Here is a 26,688-nt window from a genome sequence, read left to right as displayed (position 1 = left end):
TGGGGATGTTTTTCGGTGGCAGGGACTGGGAGACTAGTCAGGATCGAGGGAAAGATGCAAAGTAAAGTACAGAGAGACCCTTGATGAAAACCTGCTCCAGAGCGCTCAGGACTTCAGACTGGGGCAAGGTTTACCTTGCAACAGGACAACAACCCTAAGCACACAGCCAAGACGACGTAGGAGTGGCTTCGGGACAAGTCTCTGAATGTCCTTGAGTGGCCCAGCCAGAGCCCAGACTTGAACCCGATCGGACATCTCTTGAGAGACCTGAAAATAGTTGTGCAGCGACGTTCCCCATCCAACATTTTAGTCATTTAGCAGACACTCTTATCCAGAGCGACTTACAATAGTGAATACATACATTATTTTTTGTAAAAAAAAATTGTACTGGCCCCCCGTGGGAATCGAACCCACAACACTGGCGTTGCACACACTATGCTGGCGTTGCAAACACCATGCTCTACCAACTGAGCCACTGTCCAACCTGACAGAGCTTGAGAGGATCTGCAGAGAACAATGGCAGAAACTCCCCAAATATAGATGTGCCAAGCTTGTAGCATCATACCCAAGAAGACTCAAGGCTGTAATTGCTGCCAAAGGTGCTTCAACAAAGTACTGAGTAAAGGGTCTGAATACTTATGTAAATGTGATATTTCAGTTTATTTTTAATACATTTGCAAAAATATCTAAAAACCTGTTTTTGCTTTGTCATTATGGGGTATTGTGTATAGATTGATGAGGTGGGAAAAAACAATTTAATCAATTTTAGAGTAAGGCTGTAATGTAACAAAATATGAAAAAAGTCAAGGGTTCTGAATACTTTCCGAATGCACTTTAAATTCAGCTTTTGTCCAGTCTTGAGGAAGTTAGTCCTAACCCTGGACTGACCCATACTTTCTCTTCCTCAGGAGGGGACACTGGTGGTGGGCGGACCTGGCAGCTTCTACTGGCAAGGTAACATTAGCTCCCTCTATTTGAAACATTAGAATTGCAAAAAAGAGGCAGAGAGAGGGAGAAAGAGATGAGTTTAGCAGCACGATCAAGGCACATTCCTGCACCAGACCTGGATTCACATAGTATTTGATTAAGCACTGCTCCAGTTCATTTCTCTCATTCCTGATGTGCATTTTGATCCCAGGAGAAGCCAGATTAGGACAATGTAGAGTGAGAGCCCCTGCCTCCTCTCTCTCTGACAGGAAGTGTTTGAGTGAGTCTAGTCTCAGTTGTAATGAGCTGATCAGAGGGAAATGGGGTGTGGAGGAACTCCCACTCACCATGATAATTAGTGTGTGTTGGGGGGCAGACACCTGCTTCACAGTGGACCTTGAAGTTTGAAAGTGTGTGGGTGTGTGTGTGCTATGGTGGGGGGGGGGTACTCTTCCTGTCTCTCCTGTCCTGATGTCTCCTTGCTTATCTTCATTGAGTGGATATTAGCACACAGCTGTGTGTGTGACGGTGAGTGTGCATGCAAGTGTGCATTTGTGTGTTTATGAGAGACAGTTACTAATACAGGGTAGTAAACTCTCCTCCTTTTATCACGGTCACTCCCATCATGTTAACCTCTGTGCCCTATCGCTCCAGACACTTAATTCATTTAAAAAACGAAAGAGGATAGGAACATGCTTTTACAACAAGAACTGCCTACTATGTCTGCCATATGTGTAATGAACACGATGGGAGACAGAGAGCTGGTTTCAAGCGCAGGGCGCAGCAGGTGTTTATTGTAAAGGACCACAGGAGGAGTTAGGTAGCTGGGTCCAGGGGCAGGCAGAAGGTCATACACAGGGGGTCCAACAAGGCAACAGTACAGGCAGGGAAAAGGCTAGTAACGTAGTCCGGGAGATCAGGCAATAGGTAGATGACAGGAAATCCGATAGGCTAAAGTACAGACAGGGAATAGGCGTCGTTAGTGAGGCAGGCCAAAACGATCATACACGGGAGTAAATCACGGGGAAACCAGCTCAGAAAGACGTGTGTCACAAAACAAACAATACCTCACAGTGATGGGGTGCAAAGAACTGAACTAAATAGAGTGTGATAATGACATACAGGTGTGTGAACAGGTGATCAGAATTCAGGTGATTGGGATCTGGAGAGTGAGCTGTGTTCAGGGGATCTAGGTGTTTGAGGGTGTGAGTTGGATGCAGATGTTGCAATATGCCTTCAAAATGGAGAGAGAGACAGAAGTGGGTGAGAGAGAGAAAGAGAGATGGATAGTCAGTGAGTATTTTTATGAATGAATATTATGTTGTATTAATCCTTTGTTGAAGGTGGTTTATGATCTCTCTATGCCCCTGGTGTGTTTATAAGCGTTGTGTGTGTGTGCATGTCGTTGCCCTCAGCTTGGCTCAGCTTCCTGGTGTTTAAACACTTCCTCTAGATGTTTATAAAAGCTCTCAGAGCAGTGAGTTTATGGTCTCTAATATACAGCTATTATCACAGGTGATTATGCTGAGTTATTATGGGAAGCCTTTTATTCAGCTTATTATCAGAGGATCTGAAGGAACCTCTTATACTATCAGTAATGAGGAAGTCTGCAGAGGGTTAGGGGTCTGTTTTTGTGATTAGGGTTAGGAGCTGTCTGTGGAGTGGGTGTCTGTTATTCTGGTGTGTGTGTGTGTGTGTGTGTGTGTGTGTGTCTGGAGAGGGTCTGTTTCTGTGTCTGTGGTTACGGTCTGTGAAGAGGGTCTGTCTTGTCTGAGTAGAAGGTATTTGTTTGTAAGTCTGTGACTTGGGTTAGGGTCTGTGTAGGTATGCGTCTGTAATTAGGCTTAGCGTCCATGTCTGTGAAGGGAGTTAGGAAAAGTGGGAATCTGAGACAGGGGAGATTTCTCTCGGTCAGAACACACCACATTAAGGAGGATTGATGTGAGGTTGAGGGCAGCAGGAGATAAAGCAGTAGGCCTATGTTTGTCTGACCTCCCCCTCCACAGCACAGCATTTGCTACAATAGCAGAGAGAGAGAGAGAGAGAATGTGTGTGTGTGTGTGTGTGTGTGTCATTCTAACTCCTGCTAATGAGGTGTTTCAGTGTTCCTCAGGGAAGAGCTCCTCATACCTGTGAGTTTCATAACAAAGGGCAGGAAAGTGTGTGTGGGGGGCGTGCATGTATGTGTGATAGACTGACGGTGCGGAAGTTATTGCTCCCCATTGGGTCTGGGGTTGGCCTGTCCATTACTGACCATTGTGTGTTTCTGACCTCTCTCTCTCTCTCTCTCTCCAGGTCAGGTGATGACTGCAGGCGTAGCAGAGATATTGAATGGTTACTCTCTGAAAGCCGTGCTCAGGAGAGTCCCTGGAGAGAAACACACACACGCTGCAGCTGATACCCATGACGACAGCTACCTCGGTAACACACACACACACAGTTTCATCTACACACACAAACACGCACACACACACACACACACACACACGCTCACTCACTAATATCTCTCTCTTGTCTGCAGGTTACTCTGTGGCAGTGGGGGAATTCACAGGAGACACAGAGCAAGGTAAAATACAACACTTTCATCTCTGTGTGTTTGGTGCTTGCAGGGCTTCAGAGGCTAGTCCGATGGACCGTAACTAACTAGTAATTACACTGCAAACTAAGCAAGAAAAGTAACTTGCTACAAAACCATATGTTCTGCCTCCTACATCTTCCTAATTTAAACATGGCACCAAGTGCCAAAGCAAAGGTTGACACATGGTTGTATTATGATTGTATTGTGGTTGTAGGCTGGTTGTGGTCTCATCTTTGAATTCCTTAAAGCTGGAGCTTGCTGGCTTGGGTTTGTGGTCTGGTCTGTACCGGGAACAGGGTTTGGGGAGGTACTCATATCAAAACCACTCTCTCTCTATCTTTCTCTCTCCCTTTCGTCATCAGTCAGTCTGTTGTCAGCTTTTAGTGTCTTCAGTCAGGGTGGCCTAGAGACAGAGACACACTGAAAGGCAGGCATCCAGACAGACAGACAGACAGACAGACAGACAGACAGACAGACAGACAGACAGACAGACAGACAGACAGACAGACAGACAGACAGACAGACAGACAGACAGACAGACAGACAGACAGACAGAAAAACAGGCAGACAGTGTGATATAATGTGTGTTCCTCTCTCCTTTCCAGAGCTGATAGCTGGTGTTCCGAGAGGGGCACAGAACTTTGGATATGTAAGTACAGAATCACACGCATGCATAACAGCACACACACACACACAGTATATGTAAGTATGGAATTTTCTCATTCCTGTGTGTCCAGAGAGGAAATGTTTCCAAAGTAGAATTCCATTCCTAGTTACTATCGCTTAGCAACAACAACTCCCCCCACTCTGACCACAACACAGTCCTATCTGTGTGTGTGTGTGTGTGTGTCCCCTGGACTGTCTCCTTAATGACATACGACTTCTGCTCCATGAGAGCTGACCCAGCCTGACCCCTTTCCCTGACACACACATGACCCCTCACCTCTAACGCACAGCTCATTCCCTGCTCTCACACACACACACACACACACACACACAAACACACACACACACACACACACACACACACACACACACACACACACACACACTGAAACCTAGATAGAGATGTATTCAGAGCAGACAAGCCTGTGTGGTTGTTTCAACAGGCTCTGGGGCCGGTAGCCCTCACATTTGTGGTTAGTGGGCGTCAGGGTTAGGTCTGTTTGGCCTGATGAGACTAGAGTAGCTGTCAGCCGACATTAGGCCTCTCAGACCTGGGGAGACAACCAGCCTGACACCCCTGAGAGGGAGGAGGAGGGGGGGCCAGGAAGTTAAGTGTCTGCACATGTGTCTTTCCCTCTGTCTGCCTCTCTCTGTCTGTCATTCCGAGCGACCGTCTATCTGTCCGTGTGTATGTCCGTCCGTCTGCCTGTCCGTCTGTCCGTTTGTCTGCCTGTCCGCCTGTCTGTTTCTCTATATTTGTTGGTGTTTTGTGTATGTGTATGTGTTTGTCTCTCTAACTTTGTGAGTGCGTGCACATGTTTGTGGGTGAGTGTGTGTAGCCCCTGGCGTCTCCATGTGGTTGTTATTGTAGGTCTTTTGAAGGAATTCCCAACCCCTCTGTCTCCCCCACGACTGGGGTTATGGAAATGGAGGGTACGGAACAGAGGAGGGGAGGGGGTAAGGCAGTGGGGACGATGGGGGGTTGAAGGAGGGACACCAGGCAGAGGGAAAAAAAGAGTTTTGGGCTGAAGAATTCTGTTTCTATTTCAGCTCATTACATCCTGTGAATGTGTTTGCATGATGCGTGTGTGTGTGTACCTGTATCAGGTATGTGATTCTTGTGTTCTGTTTCAGGTAGCTGTGATTAACTCCACTAATCTGACATTCATCATGAACTTCACAGGAGAGCAGGTCAGTAACACACAGTAACACACAGTAACGTCACACACACACACACACACACACACACACACACACACACACACACACACACACACACACACACACACACACACACACACACACACACACTGCTATTACTCTTTTACCCGACTACTTTATAGCACTACTGTACATCCCTGACTGTAGAGTCATGTTGTGAAATGTTTCGTCAGATGGCTTCCTACTTTGGCTATTCTGTGGCTGTTACTGACCTCAACGGAGACGGGTGAGTTGTCTGTCTGTCTCTCTCTCACTTTCGCTCTCACTTTCTCTCTCGCTCTCTCAATTTCATTTTCAATTTAAGGGGCTTTGCTTCTCTCTCTCTCTGTGTCTCTCTCTGTGTCTCTCTCTGTCTGCCACTTTGTCACTCTTTCCCTCTCTTCCTGTCCCTACAGATCTTCATGGTTCTTGCAGTGAAATAATTGTTTAGTCCGAGCCAAGAATGAAGACGGTTGAGTAGGAGAGAGAGGGAGAGAGGGAGAGAGAGGGAGAGAGAGAGAGAGAGAGAGAGAGAATTGTTAGTATGTGTTCCAGCTGTAGCTTGTTCTCTGATTATGATGACTGAACTCTATTTCTGGAGCCAGACCACATCCTTTCTGACATGTCTGTATATCACACTCATCAATGTGCGTGTGTGCGTGCTGCCCTCTGTGTGTATGTGTGTGTATTCTAAAGCTGTGTATCTTTCCCCCAGGTATGATGATGTACTGGTAGGAGCACCTCTCTACATGGAGAGAGAGAGGGAGAGTAAGCCCAAGGAGGTGGGCCGTGTCTACCTGTACATCCAGCACTCCCCGCTCACCTTCTCCGAGCCCCTTCTCCTGACGGGAACACACACCTTCGGACGCTTTGGCACTGCCATCGCCCCGTTAGGTGACCTCAACCAGGACGGATACAACGGTAAGCTGTGTGTGTGTGTGTGTGTGTGTGTGTGTGTGTGTGTGTGGTGTGTGTGTGTGTGTGTGTGTGTGTGTGTGTGTGTGTGTGTGTGTGTGTGTGTGTGTGTGTGTGTGTGTGTGTGTGTGTGTCTGGCTGTTTGGTCTTGGAGAGCAGATATCCTATCAGATGCTCCGATGGGGGAAACCGAAGGGTCTTCAGCCAATCCGGAATTGCGGTGTTAGAGTGTTTCCTTGTGAAGTTCTTCCCCCTCTTCCTGTACTGATGAGCAGGGTTTGATGTGTGTGTCAGAGAGAGAGAGAGAGTTATTTTTAATCTCCAGATGTCCACTAAGATGGGGGCATCTGGAAGTTTCTGTCCCGCTGCCCAGACTTCATTCTGCCTCACATTGTGTTTGTTTTATAAACACACACACACCAGTGGAGGCAGATGAGGGGTGGATGGATCATAATAATGTCTGGTACAGAGCAAATGGATTTGCATCAAACACATATTTGATATAATTTCACTCATTCCACATTCCAGCCATTACCACAAGCCTGTCCTCCTCAATTAAGGTGCCACCAACCTCCTGTGACACACATACACATACACACACACACACACACACACACACACACACACACACACACACACACACACACACACACACACACACACACACACCCCAAACACGTTCAAGTCTGGAGCCCAAATGCCTTTCGGAGCCTCAGGCATTTCTCTGGTGAACATATGATAACAATCCTACTTGGTTATTTATGTATGTGTTTATGTTCTTACAATGAGCCACTCTCCCTCCACTCCCTCCACACCATCATCATCAGAACTAAATCAATAAACCTGAATCAATGTCTATCAGTGTGGAGGCATAACTCAATCAGTCACTCAAACGCACATTTAAGACAACAACCTCTCCCTCAATATGAGCAAGACAAAGGAGCTGATCGTGGACTACAGGAAAAGGCGGGCTGAACAGGCCTCCATTAACATCCACAGTGGCTGTAGTGGAGTGGGTCGAGAGTTTCAAATTCCTTGGTGTCCACATCACCAACGAACTATCATGGTCCATACACACCAAGGCAGTCGTGAAGAGGGCCCGACAAAATATTTTCCCCCTCAGGAGACTGAAAAGATTTGGCATGGGTCCCTAGATCCTCAAAAAGTTCTACAGCTGCACCATCGAGAGCATCCTGTCCGGTTGCATCACCGCCTGGTATGGCAACTGCTTGGCATCTGACCAAGACCTATATAATAGGCGGTATCAGAGGAAGCCCATAAAATTGTCAGAGATTCCAGTCACCCAAGTCATAGACTGTTTTCTCTGCTACCACATGGCAAGTGGTACCGGAGTGCTAAGCCTAGGACCATAAGGCTCCAAACTTCTTCAGGATTGGTGGGTCCCCTGTGGTACAGTTGAGCTAACGTAGGCTAATGCGATTAGCATGAGGTTGTAAGTAACAAGAACATTTCCCAGGACATAGACATGTCTGATATTAGCAGAAAGCTTAGCTTCTTGTTAATCTAACTGCACTGTCCAATTTATAGTAGCTATTACAGTGAATACCATGCTATTGTTTGAGGAGAGTGCACCGTTTTGAACATGAAAAGTTATTAATAAACAAATTAGGCTCATTTGGGCAGTCTTGACACAACATTTTGAACAGAAATGCAATTGTTCATTAGATCAGTCTAAAACGTTGCAAATACATTGCTGCCATCTAGTGGCCAAAATCTAAATTGCACCTGGGCTGGAATAATACATTATGGCCTTTCTCTTGCATTTCAAAGATGATGGTACAAAAAAAAAGCTACAAAAAAAATGTTTTTTTTCTTTGTATTATATTCTACCAGATCTAATGTGTTATATTCTCCTACATTCCTTTCACAAGTGTTTCCTTTCAAATACCAATAATATGCATTCCCTTTCTTCAGGGCCTTAGCTACAGTCAGTTCGATTTGGGTATGTCATTTTAGGCAAAAATTGAAAAACAGGGGCCGATCCTTAAGAGGTTTAACAGCTTCTACCCCCAAGCCATAAGACTGCTGACCAATTAATTAAATAGCCACTGGACTATTACATTGACCCCCCCCCCCCCCCCCATTTGTTTTGTACACTGCTGCTACTCGCTGTTTATTATCTATGCATAGTCACTTCACCCCTACCTACATGTACAAATTACCTCTAACCTGTACCCCACACACTGACTCGGTACCCCCTGTATGTAGCCTCGTTATTGTTATGTTATTGTGTTACTTTTTATATATTTTTTTACTGTAGTTTATTTGGTAAATATTTTCTTAATTCTTCTTGAACTGCACAGTTGGTTAAGGGCTTGTAAGTAAGCATTTCATGGTGAGGTCTACACTTGTTGTATTCGGCACGTGGCAAATAAAGTTTGATTTGATAAGCCTGCACACACACACACACACACACACACACACACACACACACACACACACACACACACACACACACACACACTCATGCACACACACATGCATTGAGTGAACTCAGAGGCTTTTGTCCTTAGGTTGATGCATCAGCCAGGGTGTGGCTGGGTTAGACTGGGAATGTGGAGGTGATCACACACAGGACAGATCAGTAGAGGATCCATTAGCCTCAGAAAACTGCAGCGCTAGTGGAGCCAGAATGGAGCTTGAATGGAGCCAGAGACTCCAGCTGTCTGAACCACAATGGAGACTAGAGTCTGAGACGCTGTGATGTTCTCCCTCCTTATCATACAGTAGTGTGTGTGTATATCTGTGTGTGTGTGTGTCTCTGATTACCTCCCTCATCATCACAGAGCAGTGTAACCATGACAACACTCTGTTTGTAGTTTTCAGCTCCATTTTTCCCAACAGCGAACAGGATGTAGGTGGGGAGTTGCGCTTTGTGTGTGTGTGTGTGGGGTGGGGCAATCACTGGTGGAGGGTAACCATTGGCTGCTCACTGTCACAGGAATCTCCTGCCTGTGCCTATTAGATAGTTCTACATGTTGGACATATACATTTGGAGAGAGAGAAAGAAAGAAGGAAATGGAAAGAGAGAGGGGTAGTCCTAGGTAGTCTCTTTACCTCTCCCTCAGGGGCTTTCACTTGATGATGTCTAAACCATCCCTCTCTCGTTCTTTTTCTCTCATCCCTCTCTCCTGCTGATGTGAGCTGGTCTGCTTTATCACTTCAGAAGGCCAGCCTTATAACTCATACTGGAGTTGGTTTTGTGTTTCTATGTGTGTTTCCTACCGTCATACCCCTCTCTCTCTCTCTCTCTGTCTGATAGACGTGGCAGTGGGTTGTCCGTTTGGTGGGGAGGACCGGAGTGGCCTGGTGTTGATCTACAATGGCCAGAGAGACCTGACGGCCCGCGGCCTAACCCTCAGCCAGGAGCTCTATGGAGCCTGGACATCCAGTAGTGGCCTCTCCGGCTACGGCTTCACCCTGAGGGGGGACAGAGACCTGGACAACAACCATTACCCTGGTACACTCCCATCCACTTATTTTCTCCTCTTTTTTCCATTTCACTTCTCTCCTCCCTTCTTCTGGTGAAGTCATTACTCAGGAGGGGTAGTGGGGTTACAGAGCTGTTGCCACGACAATTCTCTGATGACTTCTTGTCCTGTCCCAGGAAGAGAGAGAAGGGGGGGGGGGGCATGCAATAAGTACATTTTTACATTTTAGTCACTTTGCTCTTATCCAGAGCGACTTACAGTAGTTAATGCATATATTTCATACATTTAAATTTTTTCATTTTTTTGTACTGGCCCCCCGTGGGAATCGAACCCACAACCCTGGCGTTGCACACACCATGCTGGCATTGCAAACACCACGCTCTACCAACTGAGCCACAGGGAAGGACACTCCGGTCCTTCCCGGAGTGTCTCTGTTCACTAAAACATCTCAAGGAAATGTCAAAATGTTTCAACTTCATATTCATCATCTCCAGCACCACCCCAACATCAACGTATGTGAAAATAATGTTTCCATGTTTTGTGGAAAAATACATATGAGGGAGATAAGTGTTTCCAATGACATCATCAGTGTGCATCATGTGATTTTTAACCAGTTATGAGTAGGCATTGCCAACTAATTGCCTACTAATTGACTGCTAATTGGTTGATGATGTCATTGGAAACACTTATTTTCCTTATCTTTTTTGCTACAAAACATAGAAACGTGCCATTTATACATATGTTCATGTTGGGATGGTGCTGGAGATGATGAATATGAAGTTGAAGATTTTTTAAATTTCCCTTTGAAAGTGTTTAGTCTGTTCGCCAGATATTTCACCATAGGCCTCTAGCGGACACAGGCCTCCAATTCTTCAGAAGAACATGTTCATGTGGCTGATATTACTTTGGAGAGACTTCCTCTTTTGTGATGTCATGGTACAGATGAACATGCCACACTACAGCAATCTGAAGGGAAAGCCTGTGTCTGAGTGTTTGTATTTACATATTCAGTCAGTGGTAGTCTGAATGTCTGTGTGAGTGTTTGTATTTACATGTTCAGTCAGTGGTAGTCTGAATGTCTGTGTGAGTGTTTGTATTTACATGTTCAGTCAGTGGTAGTCTGAATGTCTGTGTGAGTGTTTGTACACACATTAATTTACTTGGAATCATGGGCTCTTAAAAGGTGATTTAAGACTGAAAATGTTTTGAAATTCAACTTTTGTATCCCCTTGTTTTCCCCTCAATTTGGAACCATTCTAAAGGCAGCATAGTTCAGTCTTTGTACTTCAATAGACCAAGCTGAAAGGCAGCCATTCTAAAGGCAGCATAATTCAAATCAAATCAAATTCTATTTGTCAGATGCCCCAAATACAACAGGTGTAGTAGACCTTATAGGGAAGTGCTTACTTACAAGCCCTTAACCAACAATGCAGTTTTAAGAAAATACCCCCTAAAAAAGTAAGAGATAAGAATAACAAATAATTAAAGGGCAGCAGTAAAACAATAGCAGGGCTATATACAGGGGGTACCGGTACAGAGTCAATGTCAATGTGCGGAGGCACCGGTGTCGAGGTAATTGAGGTAAAATGTACATGCAGGAAGCGTTTTTAAAGTGACTATGCATAGATAATAACAGAGAGTAGCAGTTGGGGGGGGGGGGGGGGGGGGGGGCAATGCAAATAGTCTGGGTAGGCATTTGATTAACTGATCAGGAGTCTTATGGCTTGGGGGTAGAAGCTATTTAGGAGCCTCTTGGACCTAGACTTCGCGCTCCGGTACCGCTTGCCGTGCGGTAGCAGAGTGAACTGTCTATGACTCGGGTGGCTGGAGTTTTTGACAATTTTTAAGGCCTTCCTCTGACACCGCCTGGTATAGAGGTCCTGGATGACAGGAAGCTTGGCCCCGGTGATGTACTGGGCCATACAAACTACCCTCTGTAGTGCCTTGTGGTCGGAGGCTGAGCAGTTGCCATACCAGGCAGTGATGCAATCCGTCAGGATACTCTCGATGGTGCAGCTGTAAAAGATTTTGAGGATCTGAGGACCCATGCCAAATCTTTTCAGTCTCCTAAGGGGAAATTTGTTGTCGTGCCCTCTTCACGACTGTCTTGGTGTGCTTGGACCATGTTAGTTTGTTGGTGATGTGGACGCCAAGGAACTTGAAGCTCTCAACCTGCTCCACTACAGCCCTGTTGATGAGAATGGTGGCATGCTCGGTCCTCCTTTTCCTGTAGTCCACAATCATCTCCTTTGTCTTGATCACGTTGAGGGAGAGGTTGTTGTCCTTGCACCACAAGTGTTGAGGATCAGCGTGGCGGATGTGTTGTTACCTACCCATACCACCTGGGGGCGGTCCGTCAGGAAGTCTAGGATCCAGTTGCAGAGGGAGGTGTGGTGTGGAACACTGACCTGTAGTCAATGAATAGCATTCTCACATAGGTGTTTCTTTTGTCCAGGTGTGAAAGTGCAGTGTGGAGTGCAATAGAGATTGCATCATCTGTGGATCTGTTGGTGCGGTATGCAAATTGGAGTGGGTTTTGGTTTCTGGGATAGTGGTGTTGATGTGAGCCATGACCAGCCTTTCAAAGCATTTCATGGCTACAGACGTGAGTGCTACGGGTCGGTAGTCATTTAGGCAGGTTACCTTAGTGTTCTTGGGCACAGGGACTGTGGTGGTCTGCTTTAAACATGTTGATATTACAGACTCGGACAGGGAGAGGTTGAAAATGTCAGTGAAGATACTTGCCAGTTGGTCAGCGCATGCTCCGAGTACACGTCCTGGTGAATGTTGACCTGTTTGAAGGTCTTACTCACATCGGCTGCGGAGAGCATGATCACACAGTCGTCCGGAACAGCTGATGCTCTCATGCATTTTTCAGTGTTACTTGCCTTCTAAGCGAGCATAGAAGTTATTTAGCTTGCCTGGTAGGCTCGTGCCACTGGGCAGCTCTCGGCTGTGCTTTCCTTTGTAGTCTGTAATAGTTTGCATGCCCTGCCACATCCGACGAGTGTCGGAGCCAGTGTAGTACGATTCGATCTTAGTCCTGTATTGACGCTTTGCCTGTTTGATGGTTCGTCGGCGGGCATAGCAGAATTTCTTATAAGCTTTCCTTGTTAGAGTCACGTTCTTTGAAAGCGGCAGCTCTACCCTTTAGCTCAGTGTGAATGTTGCCTGTAATCCATGGCTTCTGGTTGGGGTATGTACGTACAGTCCCTGTGGGGACTACGTCCTTAAGGCACTTATTGATAAAGCTAGTGACTGATGTGGTGTACTCCTCAATGCCATCTGAAGAATCCCAGAACATATTCCAGTCTGTGCTAGCAAAGCAGTCCTGTACTTTAGCATCTGCTTCATCTGACCGCTTTAATATTTGCTTGTAGGCAGGAATCAGGAGGACAGAATTATGGTCAGATTTGCCAAATGGAGGGCGAGGAAAAGCTTTGTACGCATCTCTGTGTGTGGAGTAAAGGTGGTCTAGAATTGTTTTCCTTCAGGTTGCACATTTAACATTCTGATAGAAATGAGATAAAACTGATTTAAGTTTCCCTGCATTAAAGTCCCCGGCCACTAGGAGTGCCGCCTCTGGATGAGCGTTTTCCTGTTTGCTTATGGCGGTATACAGCTCATTGAGCGCGGTTTTAGTTCCAGCATCGGTCTGTGGGGTTATGTACTGTAGACAGCTATGAAAAATACAGATGAACAAACTCTCTAGGTAGATAGTTCAGTCTTTGTACTTCTATAGACCCAGCTGAAAGGCAGCCATTCTAAAGGCAGTGTAGTTTAGTCTTTGTACTTCTATACACCCAGCTGAAAAGTAGGAATTATTATTTTATTTGTATTTTCTTTCCGTCTTGTCTTCTTTCTGTAACAACAACAGACGTCCTCTGATCTCTCCATCCCACAAACAGGAAATCTGAGTCTTTTATAATGAAAACATCACACACGCACACACGCTAACACAAACACATATACAGACACATGCACACATATGCACTGCATGGCTTGTGATCAATTTCACTGGCCTCTGAGTGTATGTGTTGAGTCTGTGCCAGGCTATGAACCAAAGCCAGACCCTATACAGAATCACCCCACAGCGAGTTACTCAGTCACACACACTGTACAAACACAATGCACATACATATAAGCATGCATACACGCACGCATGCATGTTGTAACTCAGGCTTTCTAAGGCCCTCTGGGAAAGATCTGGTAGTGGAGGGAAAGCTCCCGGGTGGCATAGCCATCACACACACACACACACACACACACACACACATATGGTCTGTCGTTAATATGTTAGTAAAGTCACACTTTAGTAAAGGACCCTCAGATGTTTCATCATTATGAGAGGACTGCTAAGGCGTCTGTGCGCCTGTTACACGGTGTGTTTCTGTGCATATGTTTGTGTGTGCATAAGATATCTGTTCCTATAGGTGAAGCTTTATGATCCCATAGGTACAAAACCCATCTTACTCTTAGAGAGAGAAGGGAGGGAGGATTAGAGAGATGGATCAGTGTTCCTGATGGATACTCTACAGACGTGTGTCTCTACCAGGGACTCGTGTCTGGCTGGGTATCAAACCTCGATTGTCTGCACACCTCAAGACTGCATTAACCCACCGAGCTCAAGTCTAGGTGCCATCTCTCGGACGCAACACAAGTTTTGAGGTCTTTCACAACAAAGTTACACAACTAACCCTGGAGAAGTGACTGGGTCAGAGTCAGAGAGAGCAGTCAGTCAGAAACAGCAGGAGGTGTCCCTGGTACACAGAGGTTATAGGCTGCTAGACGCACACTGACCCTGGGAAGCCTTGCTGTTCCCACTCCTAGGGTTAAGGTTAAGGTCAGTTTTGTGTGCGTGTCAGGGGTCAGATGGCCTGAGGGCAGGAATTATGTTCATCGGTAAGGTCAGAGGTCAAATGCTGTAGACATTTAACATGCCAATCAGCAATCCCACTGACTCAGCTCTACTGAACAGAAAACACACACAGCACACACACACGCGCACACACACACACAGACACACTGAACACTTTGACAGTGGACACACTGAACACTGGTTCTAAAGAGAGAGCTCATTCAGAAGTTTGAAGCAGCCACTCTCTGACAGGTTGTGTAAACGTTGGACGGCAGCCATATTTCTCAGAGCAGGGAGTCCGGGACTGGCCTAGAGGTTTAGTTACTCAGCATACCCCAAAGGTACACTTACTCCAAATGTGTGTCTGTATGTGTGTGTGTTTACATACTAACCTCAAATCAGTGGTGGCAGACATGTTTTTATCAGTGTGGAAATATGATTGACTTGGAAGGAGAAAGTGTGCCATAGGCTAGGTTTTATTTACCCCAAAGGTACATTTACCCCAAATCAGCCTCTGTGTCAGTAGCACTATTCAGAGGGAAAAGAACAGCTGGGTAAGGAGTACAGATGTACCTATGGGAGGAACATGCACTCGCGCACGCACAAACGCACACACACACTTAGGCACGCACCACAGGAGGTTGGTGGCACCTTAATTGGGGAGGACAGGCTTGTGGTAGTGACTGGAGCGGAATCTGTGGAATGGTATCAAATACATCAAACACATGGTCTCCAGTTGTTTGATGCCATTCCATTCGTTTCATTCCGGCCATTATTATGAGCCGTTCTCCCCTCAGCAGCCTCCACTGGCACGCACGTATGCACACATACACCTACGGGAGTAGTGCGGTTGGGTTTCTCTGGAGTGTAAGACGGACAGATCCAGGACTTTGGAATGAGAGCGGAATTCTTCTGTTGGAAGTTTGTGTCCCTGAGGCTGAGCTGGTGTGTGTGTGTGTGTGTGTGTGTGTGTGTGTGTGTGTGTGTGTGTGTGTGTGTGTGTGTGTGTGTGTGTGTGTGTGTGTGTGTGTGTGTGTGTGTGTGTGTGTGGTTAGATCTGCCTGCTGAAAGCACACCTTAGCTCTGATGACTTTTACAGACTGTGGTTGAAAGGCCAAGTGCTTTAGCTGCTGTCCTCTTTCCTCCTCTCTGCCTCGTTCCTCCTTTCCTCTCTTTCCCCCTTTCCACCTTCCCTCCTCACCTCTACCTTTCCAACTGTCCCCCGTACCCCACAGACAGCTAGAGGTCCCCCTTTCTCTGCCGGCCCCTTGTTACACACACACACACACACACACACACACACACACACACACTGGGGGCTAGGGTGTAATGTTGTGGTTTCAGAGGACCAGCAGGCTAAGGCACTCTCACTGACAGCAAAAACAGATGGACCACTCCTACATTCAATTTAGACTCACGCTCACTTAAACACGCACACACACACACAAGAACACACACACATACAGAGGCAAACGCATGTGTGCACGCACACACACACACACACACGCAATAGATCTTATTTGACTCTAATAGTTTAACCATTTAAACAGATGTCACTCACAGTGTGCATGGGTGTGTCACACTCTAGCCCTCTATCAGCATCAAGACTTAACCTAGTCCCTTAACCTAGTCCCTTAACCTAGTCCCTTAACCTAGTCCGGTTCATTTGATGGATAGCCAGGTATGTATATTCCTAACAGATAAGAGGCTATCTGAGGAGGATTTCTCGACTTGACTGTTACTTGTAAACTAGAGGCAACCTCTCTGTCACGTGTCTTCAAAACCACATCAACCCTTATAGGTCCTGATCGCATTTTTTTCCCTTCACTAGGAACTAGAGAGCTCAGAACTCTTTCAAACAGAACTGCAGAGGTCAGAACTAATGAGCTTAACCAGTCCCATTGATATATTATCATGAGTAAACTTAGCCTCTGACCCTCAGCCTCATTGATGTTAGCATTACTTATCTTAGCCTCTGACCCTCAGCCTCATTGATGTTAGCATTACTTATCTTAGCCTCTGACCCTCAGCCTCATTGATGTTAGCATTACTTATCTTAGCCTCTGACCCTCAGCCTCATTGATATTAGCATGACTCATCTTAGCCTCTGACCCTCAGCCTCATTGATGTTAGCATGACTTATCTTAGCCTCTGTCCCCAGTCCCAGTGCTGTATCAGCTTCAGAGCTTAGCTTAACCTCTGTCTTCCAGTGACAGGACTAGCTAGATCTATGGTTGGGGGCCTATTCTATATGTCCCAGTCAGTCCTATGTTAGCGTTGTGTTAGCTTAGCTTAGTGTGTCTGGCAGGGAAGGCTTGTATTGATTAAGTCTCTTTCCCACTGCGGTTCCAGACGTTCAGTCAACGCTGGGGTGTGTGTGTGTGGTGTGTGTGTGTGTGTGTGTGTGTGTGTGTGTGTGTGTGTGTGTGTGTGTGTGTGTGTGTGTGTTGCGAGAGTGGTATGTCTCCCGTGACCACACTCATTAAAGTGCAGCTCTATTTTAAACAAAAACCCAATTAAGACTCTTCATCTTCAAAACACATAAACACAAATTAACTGAGTAGAGCACTGGACTAGTTGTGTGGCTGCTACAGACTGACTAGTTGTATAAGGCCCATGATTATAGTAAAGTGAGGGAATGTTCTTGTTGTGTAGCAGAGGGATCTGATTGGACCAATGGGAATGTTCTAATGGAGCTGGAATGTACCGTGGGGTCTCTCTGTTGCCACACACACACACACACACACACACACACACACACACACACACACACACACACACACTGTGTTCCTATTTGGATAGTTTCATTCTGAACCAAAATAGTGCTGCAAAAATAGTTATATTCACAACTCAAAGCTGGTACAGACTAAATGTGTTTGTGTATGTGTGTGTATCTATGTGTCAGTGTGTGTAAAAATGAGAGGTCTGTGCTTGATGAAGATTGCTGGAGACCTTGAAATCAGTCCCATCTGTGCGTTTCTTTGAAGCTCATGCAGTCTCTGTCTCGCTCTCTCTCTGTCTCTCTCTGTCTCTCTCTCTCTCTTTCACTGTAGATCTGATAGTGGGAGCATTTGGTAAAGGGGAGGTGTCCGTGTACAGGTAAGATATCTAATTCTCTGATTGGCTAGACTACATTGTTTCATGTATCAGATTGGCTGCTAGTTTACAATGGTGAGATTAAGTGTGTGTGTGTGTGTGTGTGTGTGTGTGTGTGTGTGTGTGTGTGTGTGTGTGTGTGTGTGTGTGTGTGTGTGTGTGTGTGTGTGTGTAGGGCTCGTCCTGTAGTGTCAGTGGAGGCAGAGATGATCCTGACTCCTAGAATCCTGAACCCTGACGACCGATCCTGCCTCCTGACAGAATCTGATACCATGGTAACCTGGTGAGTGCACGCACGCACACACACACGCGCATACACACACACATGCAATCCCTAGGTAACCTAGTGAGTGACAGACATAAGACCAATAGGGTGCTTCTTAGGCAATGTGTGTTGGCAGGACAGAGACATGGTGCGTTTGGGCAGATTGACAGACGGCACTAAACTGTGGAATTCTGTCAAAACAAACACAGCTGATTGAAATAAACCATCAGACTGGCTGGAGGAACTAGACAGGACACAACAACACATGTACTATTAGGGAGGTTTTAGGACTGTCTGGAGGAACTAGACAGGACACAACAACACATGTACTATTAGGGAGGTTTTAGGACTGTCTGGAGGAACTAGACAGGACACAACAACACATGTACTATTAGGGAGGTTTTAGGACTGTCTGGAGGAACTAGACAGGACACAACAACACATGTACTATTAGGGAGGTTTAGGACTGTCTGGAGGAACTAGACAGGACACAACAACACATGTACTATTAGGGAGGTTTTAGGACTGTCTGGAGGAACTAGACAGGACACAACAACACATGTACTATTAGGGAGGTTTTAGGACTGTCTGGAGGAACTAGACAGGACACAACAACACATGTACTATTAGGGAGGTTTTAGGACTGGCTGGAGGAACTAGACAGGACACAACAACACATGTATTATTAGGGAGGTTTTAGGACTGTCTGGAGGAACTAGACAGGACACAACAACACATGTACTATTAGGGAGGTTTTAGGACTGTCTGGAGGAACTAGACAGGACACAACAACACATGTACTATTAGGGAGGTTTTAGGACTGTCTGGAGGAACTAGACAGGACACAACAACACATGTACTATTAGGGAGGTTTTAGGACTGTCTGGAGGAACTAGACAGGACACAACAACACATGTACTATTAGGGAGGTTTTAGGACTGTCTGGAGGAACTAGACAGGACACAACAACACATGTACTATTAGGGAGGTTTTTATGACTGTCTGAGACTGTTGCTTTTTCTTTTATTGAATTATTGTTTTGAGAGCTTTGGCCAGTTGAGTTGTTTTTCTGGTTGTTTTGGGGAGACTGAGAGGACGAGCAGTAAAGAGGAAGTTTTTCTTCTAATTGGTGCTCATTGTTCACCATTAGAGAACCCGTGTGTGTGTGTGTGTGTGTGTGTGTGTGTGTGTGTGTGTGTGTGTGTGTGTGTGTGTGTGTGTGTGTGTGTGTGTGTGTGTGTGTGTGTGTGTGTGTGTGTGTGTGTGTGTGTGTGTGTGTGATCGTCACTTCTATCAGGAACAGGAAAGTGACTCCTGCAGAGGGAGACCGGCACCATTAATATCCTGGAATCTAATGAGCGCGCACACACAAACACACACTGACACAAACACACACTGACACATACAGAGGAGCAATGTTTTTAATCCTGTCTCAATCTCCCATGTCTCTCTACCTCTCTCTCTGTTATCCAGTCTCAGGGTAGATATTTGTGCGAAGGTGAGCGGTGTGGGGATCCCAGACTCTGTAGGTAAGTAGCTCTGACTGGGGATGAAGAGGGGGGAGGGAGAGGTTTATGTATAAGTTAGTGTTAGAGATGCTAACTATATGAATGTATGAATGCATTGTTTCCACTGGCTAACGATGCTCTGTAGAATCTAAAAGTGATAAAGTAGACCATACCCACGGTTCCCTCCTGCACACCAGATGAGAATACACACACACACACACACACACACTTCCGCCCACGATGGGACCATATGGAATCCCCTCCTCACTCTCTCCCTTCATCCCCCTCTCTCCTCCACTTCTCCCAGTCCTGAATGCAGAGCTGCAACTGGATTGGCTTAAAGGTTTGAGGGGTGGAGTTAAGAGAGTTCATTTCCTGGATTCCCATCAGCCCCAGCACACAGAGGCCCTAATGCTTGGCCACAGCCGTCCTCACTCCTGCCTGAACTATACTGTCTACCTACGAGTAAGTCAAACACACTCCGCTGGCAAAAAATGAATTTGAGTAAAAAAAAAAAAGAAAGAGGCCTCCATCTTTGCTGTGTTTGGACAAGATCCTCTCAAAATATCTGCCAACTCAGCTGAACCTGTTTTTGGACCAGTTATTGTGTTATAGTGAACAAACTTTCTGTTACACGGTGTGTGTCTCCCCCCCCCCTCTCAGGAGGAGGATGAGTTTAGGGATAAATTGACTCCCATCTCATTGGCTCTGAACTACAGTTTAGCCCCTCCTTCTAACCTGGATCTCCCCCCTGTCCTCAACCGCTACAGCAGTACCTTCCTGCAGGAACAGGTGTGTGTGTGTGGGGGCTCTTCTCATCCAATCAAGACCACTTACAGCATATGAGTACTGTTGGACTAGACCTTAACCCCCGTCCCTCTCCCCCCATCGGTCTCTCCCTTTCTCCTTTATTTCTCAGGCATATATTCTGCTGGACTGTGGGGAAGACAACAAGTGTATTCCAGACCTCCTGCTGTCTGCAAGCATGTAAGTATGTACTGTATGTAACATGTGTAGCATATACGTCAACATGAAACAGTTACGGTCTCATTTAAATACAGTGGGTTAAGTAACCTTACTGATATAGGGGTGTGTTACGCCTTGTGGTGTGTTCTGCCCTGTCAAGTGAGGCATGCTGGGAAGATTCAGAAAAGTCCTTGTCAACCTGTAAACTTTTAACGTATGTACATACTCACACTCACACACATTCATACACACGCACACCCAAACAAAGGGTAGTGTTACAGCACGCAAGGAGAGAAGTTTGCTCTCTAATTGTTTACATTAGCAAGAGTTTGTGTGTGTACGCGTGCACGTTTTCTTCTGTTTTCATCTGTATGCAATCGCCATGGCAGCCCAACACAAACACCCTGTCGTTCTCCTCTGACTGATACACACACACACACACACACACACACACACACACACACACACACACACACACACACACACACACACACACACTCCGACCTCTACTGTTTGACGTAGTATTGACTTGTTTATTTCTCTCTCCTGCACACACACAAACACAGGGACCGTACAGAGCTGGTGGTCGGGGATGACAACCTGGTCATGTTGACCATAAACGCGGTTAACAAAGGAGAGGGGGCATATGAGACTGAGCTACACACACTCCTACCCCCTGAGGCTGATTACATAGGAGTGGAACGCAGGATAGAGGTGAGAACACACATTCACACACACACTTCCACCCCCCACACTGGCCCTAACCCTAGCCCAGCTCAACTAGACCCTACAGCCTTGCTGACCTCTTTACCATTACAGTACATCCTGTTGACAACGTCAGGGTTTTTTCTCCAGAGAGTGAGTGAATGAATGTCTAATGGGGCCCTAAGATGGATGAGATGATGCTGTCAGAACATTCATCACTCTCTTCCTCTCCTCCCTTCCCCCACATATCACCTCTCTTCCTCTTCCACCCTCTCCCTTCCACCTCCTGTCTTCTTGCCTCCTCTCCTCTCCAGTCTCTATCCAGGTTGAACTGTGAGTACAGGATGGTGAATGACTCCAGACTGGTGGTGTGTGACCTGGGGAACCCTATGGTTGCCGGAACAGAAGTAAGTCCAACACACACATAAACACAAATGAACACAAAACAATACACACACGCACATGCACATGCACCCACACTGACCTCCCCCTCTACTTGGAAACAACCACCTGTCCAAACAGGAAGCTGTCAATCAGATACAGTGGTGCTGATTGATAGTTACCATGGTGATTGATCACCCAGATACCCTGTGCCCCATTGAGTCCCACACTCTGAAGCTGTCTGTGGGTATTTCCGTGTGTGTTAATCTGTTCGCCCCTTGCATGACACATCCAGGAAGCACAGGCATCCGACATGTAACTATACTGTGTGTGTGTGTGTGTGTGTGTGTGTGTGTGTGTGTGTGTGTTGTGAGCCTGAGAGCGGTATTTGTTAGCTCTAGAAGCGACACACGTGTGCACGACAGCTCTCCTTCAGACCAGAAGTTTCCCATACATACTTACCTTTAGACCTGTAGGAATTCATGAGCTTTTATAGAATAAACACACACACTTACTAATCATGCAGCCGGAGTAATAATGCTTGTAGACCATTTTGAACGTATCTTTTCTCATTCTAATATTTTTGAGTCAAGCCTCTAAAATGCAGACTGCCTTGCCATGTTTCTTTAAAACGTTGTGTATTGTCAGCATTTTTTGTATTTTATTAGGATCCCCATTAGCTAGTGCTAAAGCAGCAGCTACTCTTCCTGGGGTCAACAAGCATAGCAGTGAAAACAGACACTGTTTATGGGTAACATCCCAGACGGCAGGGCTGCCGGAAAATGTGTAGCGAGGCAGTATTTGCCACAGCACGTTTCAATCAATTTAGTTTAATAAAGTATATCTACGCAAAGTGTAAAAGAAAAGGGGCAAAGTGCTGTTTTGATTTGTCACTCGCACACAATTTTTCGTTCTTTCACACCGGAGTGCTGCTACAGGCTCTTTGTGTGTCTTGACCAATCAGATTAATGCTCAAGGCACTCTCCATTTTCCTCTGGTATTTATTTAGCGAGCTGATAGCACATCACTCCCAACAGACACAAGCAAAAATTCTTACATCAATGGAGCAGCCTTTACTCCTAAACATTAGCGATCTGACATGATGTGTTGCATGGTAACGAGACCATTTTTGAGTCTGATCAACTGTAGGCTACTAACAACAGCAGCTGCATAGTCGAGCCTCCTATGGGCCCTGTCCCTCTGGCCAGGGTAAACGAAGCGGTAACGTTGTGTAGGCTATTTATAGCCCAATGGGATTACATTTGGTTTATATTTAAACTTGGGCTAACCAGGTTAGCTAGACTTTTTCAATCCAAGAGTATAAACTTTAATTAATCAATAGACACAATAGCTGAACATAGACTGTGAGTACATTTTGTTATTAGTATTACAGTTGAGCAGGAGCAGGACTACATGATGCAAACCTGCATAAAGCAAGCTCAGCCCTGTGAGTTTTATTATCCAATCATGTAGCTTTCTGAGTGTCTCTGTATAGGACCCCCCTAGTGCTTCTTTAAAATATAATTCATAAGAACAAGTACAAGGTTGCTGCAGTTTAACAGGGCTTTCATCCTCCCCAAGGCCAGGAGTTTTTTAAAACCATGTGACCTGATTAGAAAAACTCTGGTCCCATCATAGCCCATATTCAACAGATGAATCACGTCATACCGTATAAGGGCCGGAGTTTTACCTGGTTAGGTTACCAGATCAGGAAAAACGATGTACCCCAGAATTTTGTTTTCCGCTACACAACTCTGGGGCCTGTGGTGCCACCTCTGCCAGATGGTCAGCATGTATAATGTGAACAGAAACGGCCCCTGCACAGAGCCCTGTGGAACACCATATATAGCCTTGGAGCAATCAGAGGTCACACTGGCCAGAAAAACAAATTGATACCTGTCTGTTAGTTTGGTCGACAGCGTCAATCCCTGCTCTTACATCAAGGAATGTGAGAACAGTCACAGAGCCATGGTCGATGATTGGTCGATGCATTAGATCATTTCCTTGACAAACACTGTCTCTGTACTATGGTGGGTTCTACAGTAGATCCACGTTATACAGTTTTATAGTGGTGTTGGGGCTGTTCAGAACATGGGAGAGAAGCGACAGGAAATCAATGTTTTCCAGATTTGGGGAGAGAGATAATCATGTGTCACTCTGTCTGTCTCTCTCTCTTTCTCTCAGCCTGGGGACCTCAGTGATTTAGACCCATTTGGTCTTTCCTCGTCTCTGTTGAGTTTTACTGATTCTCTCTCGTATGTGCAATAAAGTCTCTTTGACTTTGGAGTCCTAATGAGTTTCCACCCTCAGGCTTCTCCCTTGTAGTTTTAGCGAGTGTTTAAGAGTTTCCGGCATTGACTAGTGTCTAACATGTTGTTCATGAGAACATTATTACACAAACGCAAGAAGCCATTATCATACTCATGGTTATGAACTAAGCCCTCCACATGGTGTGAGTTAAGCAAGGGTAGAGGGGGTTTAACTGGGGTCTAAAGACTAGAGGGGAAGGGATCTGGTCTGTCTCAGCGCACAGATCTGTACTGATCCTCCAACTGAGACACACAAACACAATACAGATACATAACCCAGATACACACACCATGACCAGGTCCTGGTTAGTTTTAACAAAGGGAAACTGTACATGGGGTTCGAAGGCTGTTCCCTTTAACTGAACACTTACAGATGTCACTGACACAGACTTTGATTCGTCTCTCTCTGACTCTCTGTCTCTGTCCCTCTCTCTTTGTCTCAATGTCTCTGTCTCCAGGTATCTGTAGGTTTAAGGTTTGCTGTCCAAAGGCTGGATGATGCCGGTCCTCACGTTGACTTTGACCTACAGATCCACAGGTGACACACACACACACACACACACACACACACACACACACACACGCACACACACACACACACACACACACACACACACACACACACACACTGCTGAAGAGCTGTGACACACATAACAATAAAAAGGAACCTCTGTCAGAATTCTGAGTATTTCTGTGGCTTTCTCAAACAAAGAGCGTCGAGACAGACGAGACAAAACATTGACTGTTCACCTCGCCACAAACACATGTTCACTCACTCATTTACTCGCACACGCATACATGCACACACACCATACATCGTCAGGCCATGGTGCAGACATTACATCCAAACATCTTTACTGACTCGTGTGCCTCTTATCTTACAGTTCAAACGAAGACAACTCCAAGAGCAACCCAGTCAGTCTGTCTCTCTCCATCTCTGCGAGAGCTCAGCTAGACCTGAGGGGGTGAGTGACACATCTCTGTTCTGGTTGATCTTTTCTCTAACCCTGTGACAGTAGAATATCTTTGCTGTGTTTGATGCACTTTGTTGTCGTACAGTGTATCACTTTGTCTCATGCCATGTAGGTTAGACAGGCTCATCTAGTTTGCTGTATTTCTATTGCTCAGTGTGGTTGAGTCTGTATGTTAATCATGTATGTGTATGTTAGTCTGTGTATGCTAATCATGCACACTTGGGCCAGTGCTAGTGCTACTTGGTCACACACACACACACACACACACACACACACACACACACACACACACACACACACACACACACACACACACACACACACACACACACACACACACACACAAACACATGTTTGATTTACTATCCTTGTGGGGAACAAAACATTGATTCCCATTCAAACTCCTATTTTCCCTAACCGTTAACCTAACCCTAACCTTAACGCTAAGCTTAACCCCTAACCCTAAAACTAAACGTTACCCTAACTCCTAAGCCTAACCCCTAATGCTAATTGTAACCCTAACCCTAACTCCCAAGCCTAAAATAGCCTTTTTCCTTGTCAGTCCCCACTTGTCCGAATGTTCCTTGTTTTACTATCCCCCCTCACACACAAACACACTTCAAAGCCGGGACCCCAGAGTGACTTGGCTGGGTCTAAGGAAGTTGTACACACAAACAGACAGTGATCCGTGGGGGGCTGTGGGTGTGGGGGGCGGGAGGTTAAGGTCCAATCGGCGTTGGGTAAGTTGTGTTTGGCAGCGGCGTGGCTTGGTGTTCACCCCCCCAAGTTGTCCTGGACGTTGTAAATCATTTGCTCTCCATATCATTTGTTCTCATACTCTCTCTCTTCTCTTTCTTTCTCTATCGATCCTCTTTTTCTTTCTTTCTTTCTTTCTTTCTTTCTTTCTTTCTTTCTTTCTTTCTTTCTTTCTTTCTTTCTTCTCTCTACCTCTCTCTCTCCCTTTCCAGGGTGTGTCATCCCTCTCAGGTGGTTCTTCCGTTTCCTCACTGGGAGCCCAAAGAGAATCCGGTCAAAGAGGATGACGTAGGACCCCAGGTCACACACATCTACGAGGTACATACACACACAGTAAAAGCAGTAGCCCTGTAAGTACTGGCTGCTGTCTGATCAAAGGCCTCCTGAACACTGAACAGTGGTAATTACTGTCATAAAGGAAGAGAGAGGGGGGGGGGGATAAGAGGGGGGATCAGACGTGTGTGTGTGTGTGTGTGTGTGTGTGTGTGTGTGTGTGTGTGTGTGTGTGTGTGTGTGTGTGTGTGTGTGTGTGTGTGTGTGTGTGTGTGTGTGTGTGTGTGTGTGTGTGTGTGTGTGTGTGTTGAAGATGCAGTGAAGGGGGACATCTGCTGGATGTCTGCAGGGTTTGGGGCTGCAGTGTTCCTGTCCTGCAGTCTGTCCAGCTGGTTATAGTTAGGTCGGCCAGAGTTTCTCTCTCCGAGAATTCCTGCCTGGAGCACTGAGAGCATGTCCTGTTTGGGTGACTCACCATCATCACCCTCAGATTTAATGAGTGTGTGGAAAGGGGCTAAGCTGAGTGGCTTGGTGTTCTCATACTCTCTCTCGCTCTCGCTCGCTCTCACTCTCTCTTTCTTTCTTCTTCCCTCTCTCTACTCCCCTTCTCCCTCTCTCTCTTCCTCTCATCTCTCTGTCTCTCCTGTCTCTCTTTTCCCTCTTACTCTCTCAGCTCCATAACTCAGGTCCCAGTAGTATCCGGGAGGCGGAGCTCCAGGTGGGCTGGCCATCTCGTTTCCGTGATGAACACCTGCTCTACGCTCTCGAGGTTCTAACAGATGGACCAATCAGCTGCCGGAGCAACACCAGCCTCAACCCCCTGGGCCTGCAGGTAACACAACCACACCTCCTGCTGAGA

At 46.2% G+C, this 26,688-nt stretch overlaps 1 protein-coding gene across 1 annotated transcript in view; it reads left to right on the top strand.

The window, feature by feature from the left end:
• Window positions 1-26,688, top strand: part of LOC106605385 (integrin alpha-8) — a 54,798-nt gene that overhangs the window by 8,990 nt on the left and 19,120 nt on the right. The window contains exons 6-25 of the mRNA XM_045718509.2: window positions 909-954; window positions 3,223-3,348; window positions 3,449-3,493; window positions 4,111-4,154; window positions 5,306-5,362; window positions 5,566-5,618; window positions 6,087-6,292; window positions 9,570-9,767; window positions 17,650-17,695; window positions 17,868-17,975; window positions 19,431-19,486; window positions 19,773-19,930; window positions 20,129-20,257; window positions 20,385-20,452; window positions 20,998-21,145; window positions 21,451-21,543; window positions 24,285-24,364; window positions 24,711-24,791; window positions 25,769-25,874; window positions 26,503-26,661. Coding sequence (XP_045574465.2) covers window positions 909-954; window positions 3,223-3,348; window positions 3,449-3,493; window positions 4,111-4,154; window positions 5,306-5,362; window positions 5,566-5,618; window positions 6,087-6,292; window positions 9,570-9,767; window positions 17,650-17,695; window positions 17,868-17,975; window positions 19,431-19,486; window positions 19,773-19,930; window positions 20,129-20,257; window positions 20,385-20,452; window positions 20,998-21,145; window positions 21,451-21,543; window positions 24,285-24,364; window positions 24,711-24,791; window positions 25,769-25,874; window positions 26,503-26,661 — 2,007 coding nt within the window. The remainder of the gene's footprint in view (window positions 1-908; window positions 955-3,222; window positions 3,349-3,448; window positions 3,494-4,110; window positions 4,155-5,305; window positions 5,363-5,565; window positions 5,619-6,086; window positions 6,293-9,569; window positions 9,768-17,649; window positions 17,696-17,867; window positions 17,976-19,430; window positions 19,487-19,772; window positions 19,931-20,128; window positions 20,258-20,384; window positions 20,453-20,997; window positions 21,146-21,450; window positions 21,544-24,284; window positions 24,365-24,710; window positions 24,792-25,768; window positions 25,875-26,502; window positions 26,662-26,688) is intronic.

Source organism: Salmo salar, chromosome 05, assembly GCF_965601325.2.
Source record: "Salmo salar chromosome 05, fSalSal1, whole genome shotgun sequence".
Lineage (NCBI taxonomy): Eukaryota > Metazoa > Chordata > Actinopteri > Salmoniformes > Salmonidae > Salmo > Salmo salar.
The sequence above is the reverse complement of the archived record's forward strand: the minus strand, read 5'-3'. Positions and strand labels throughout refer to the sequence as shown.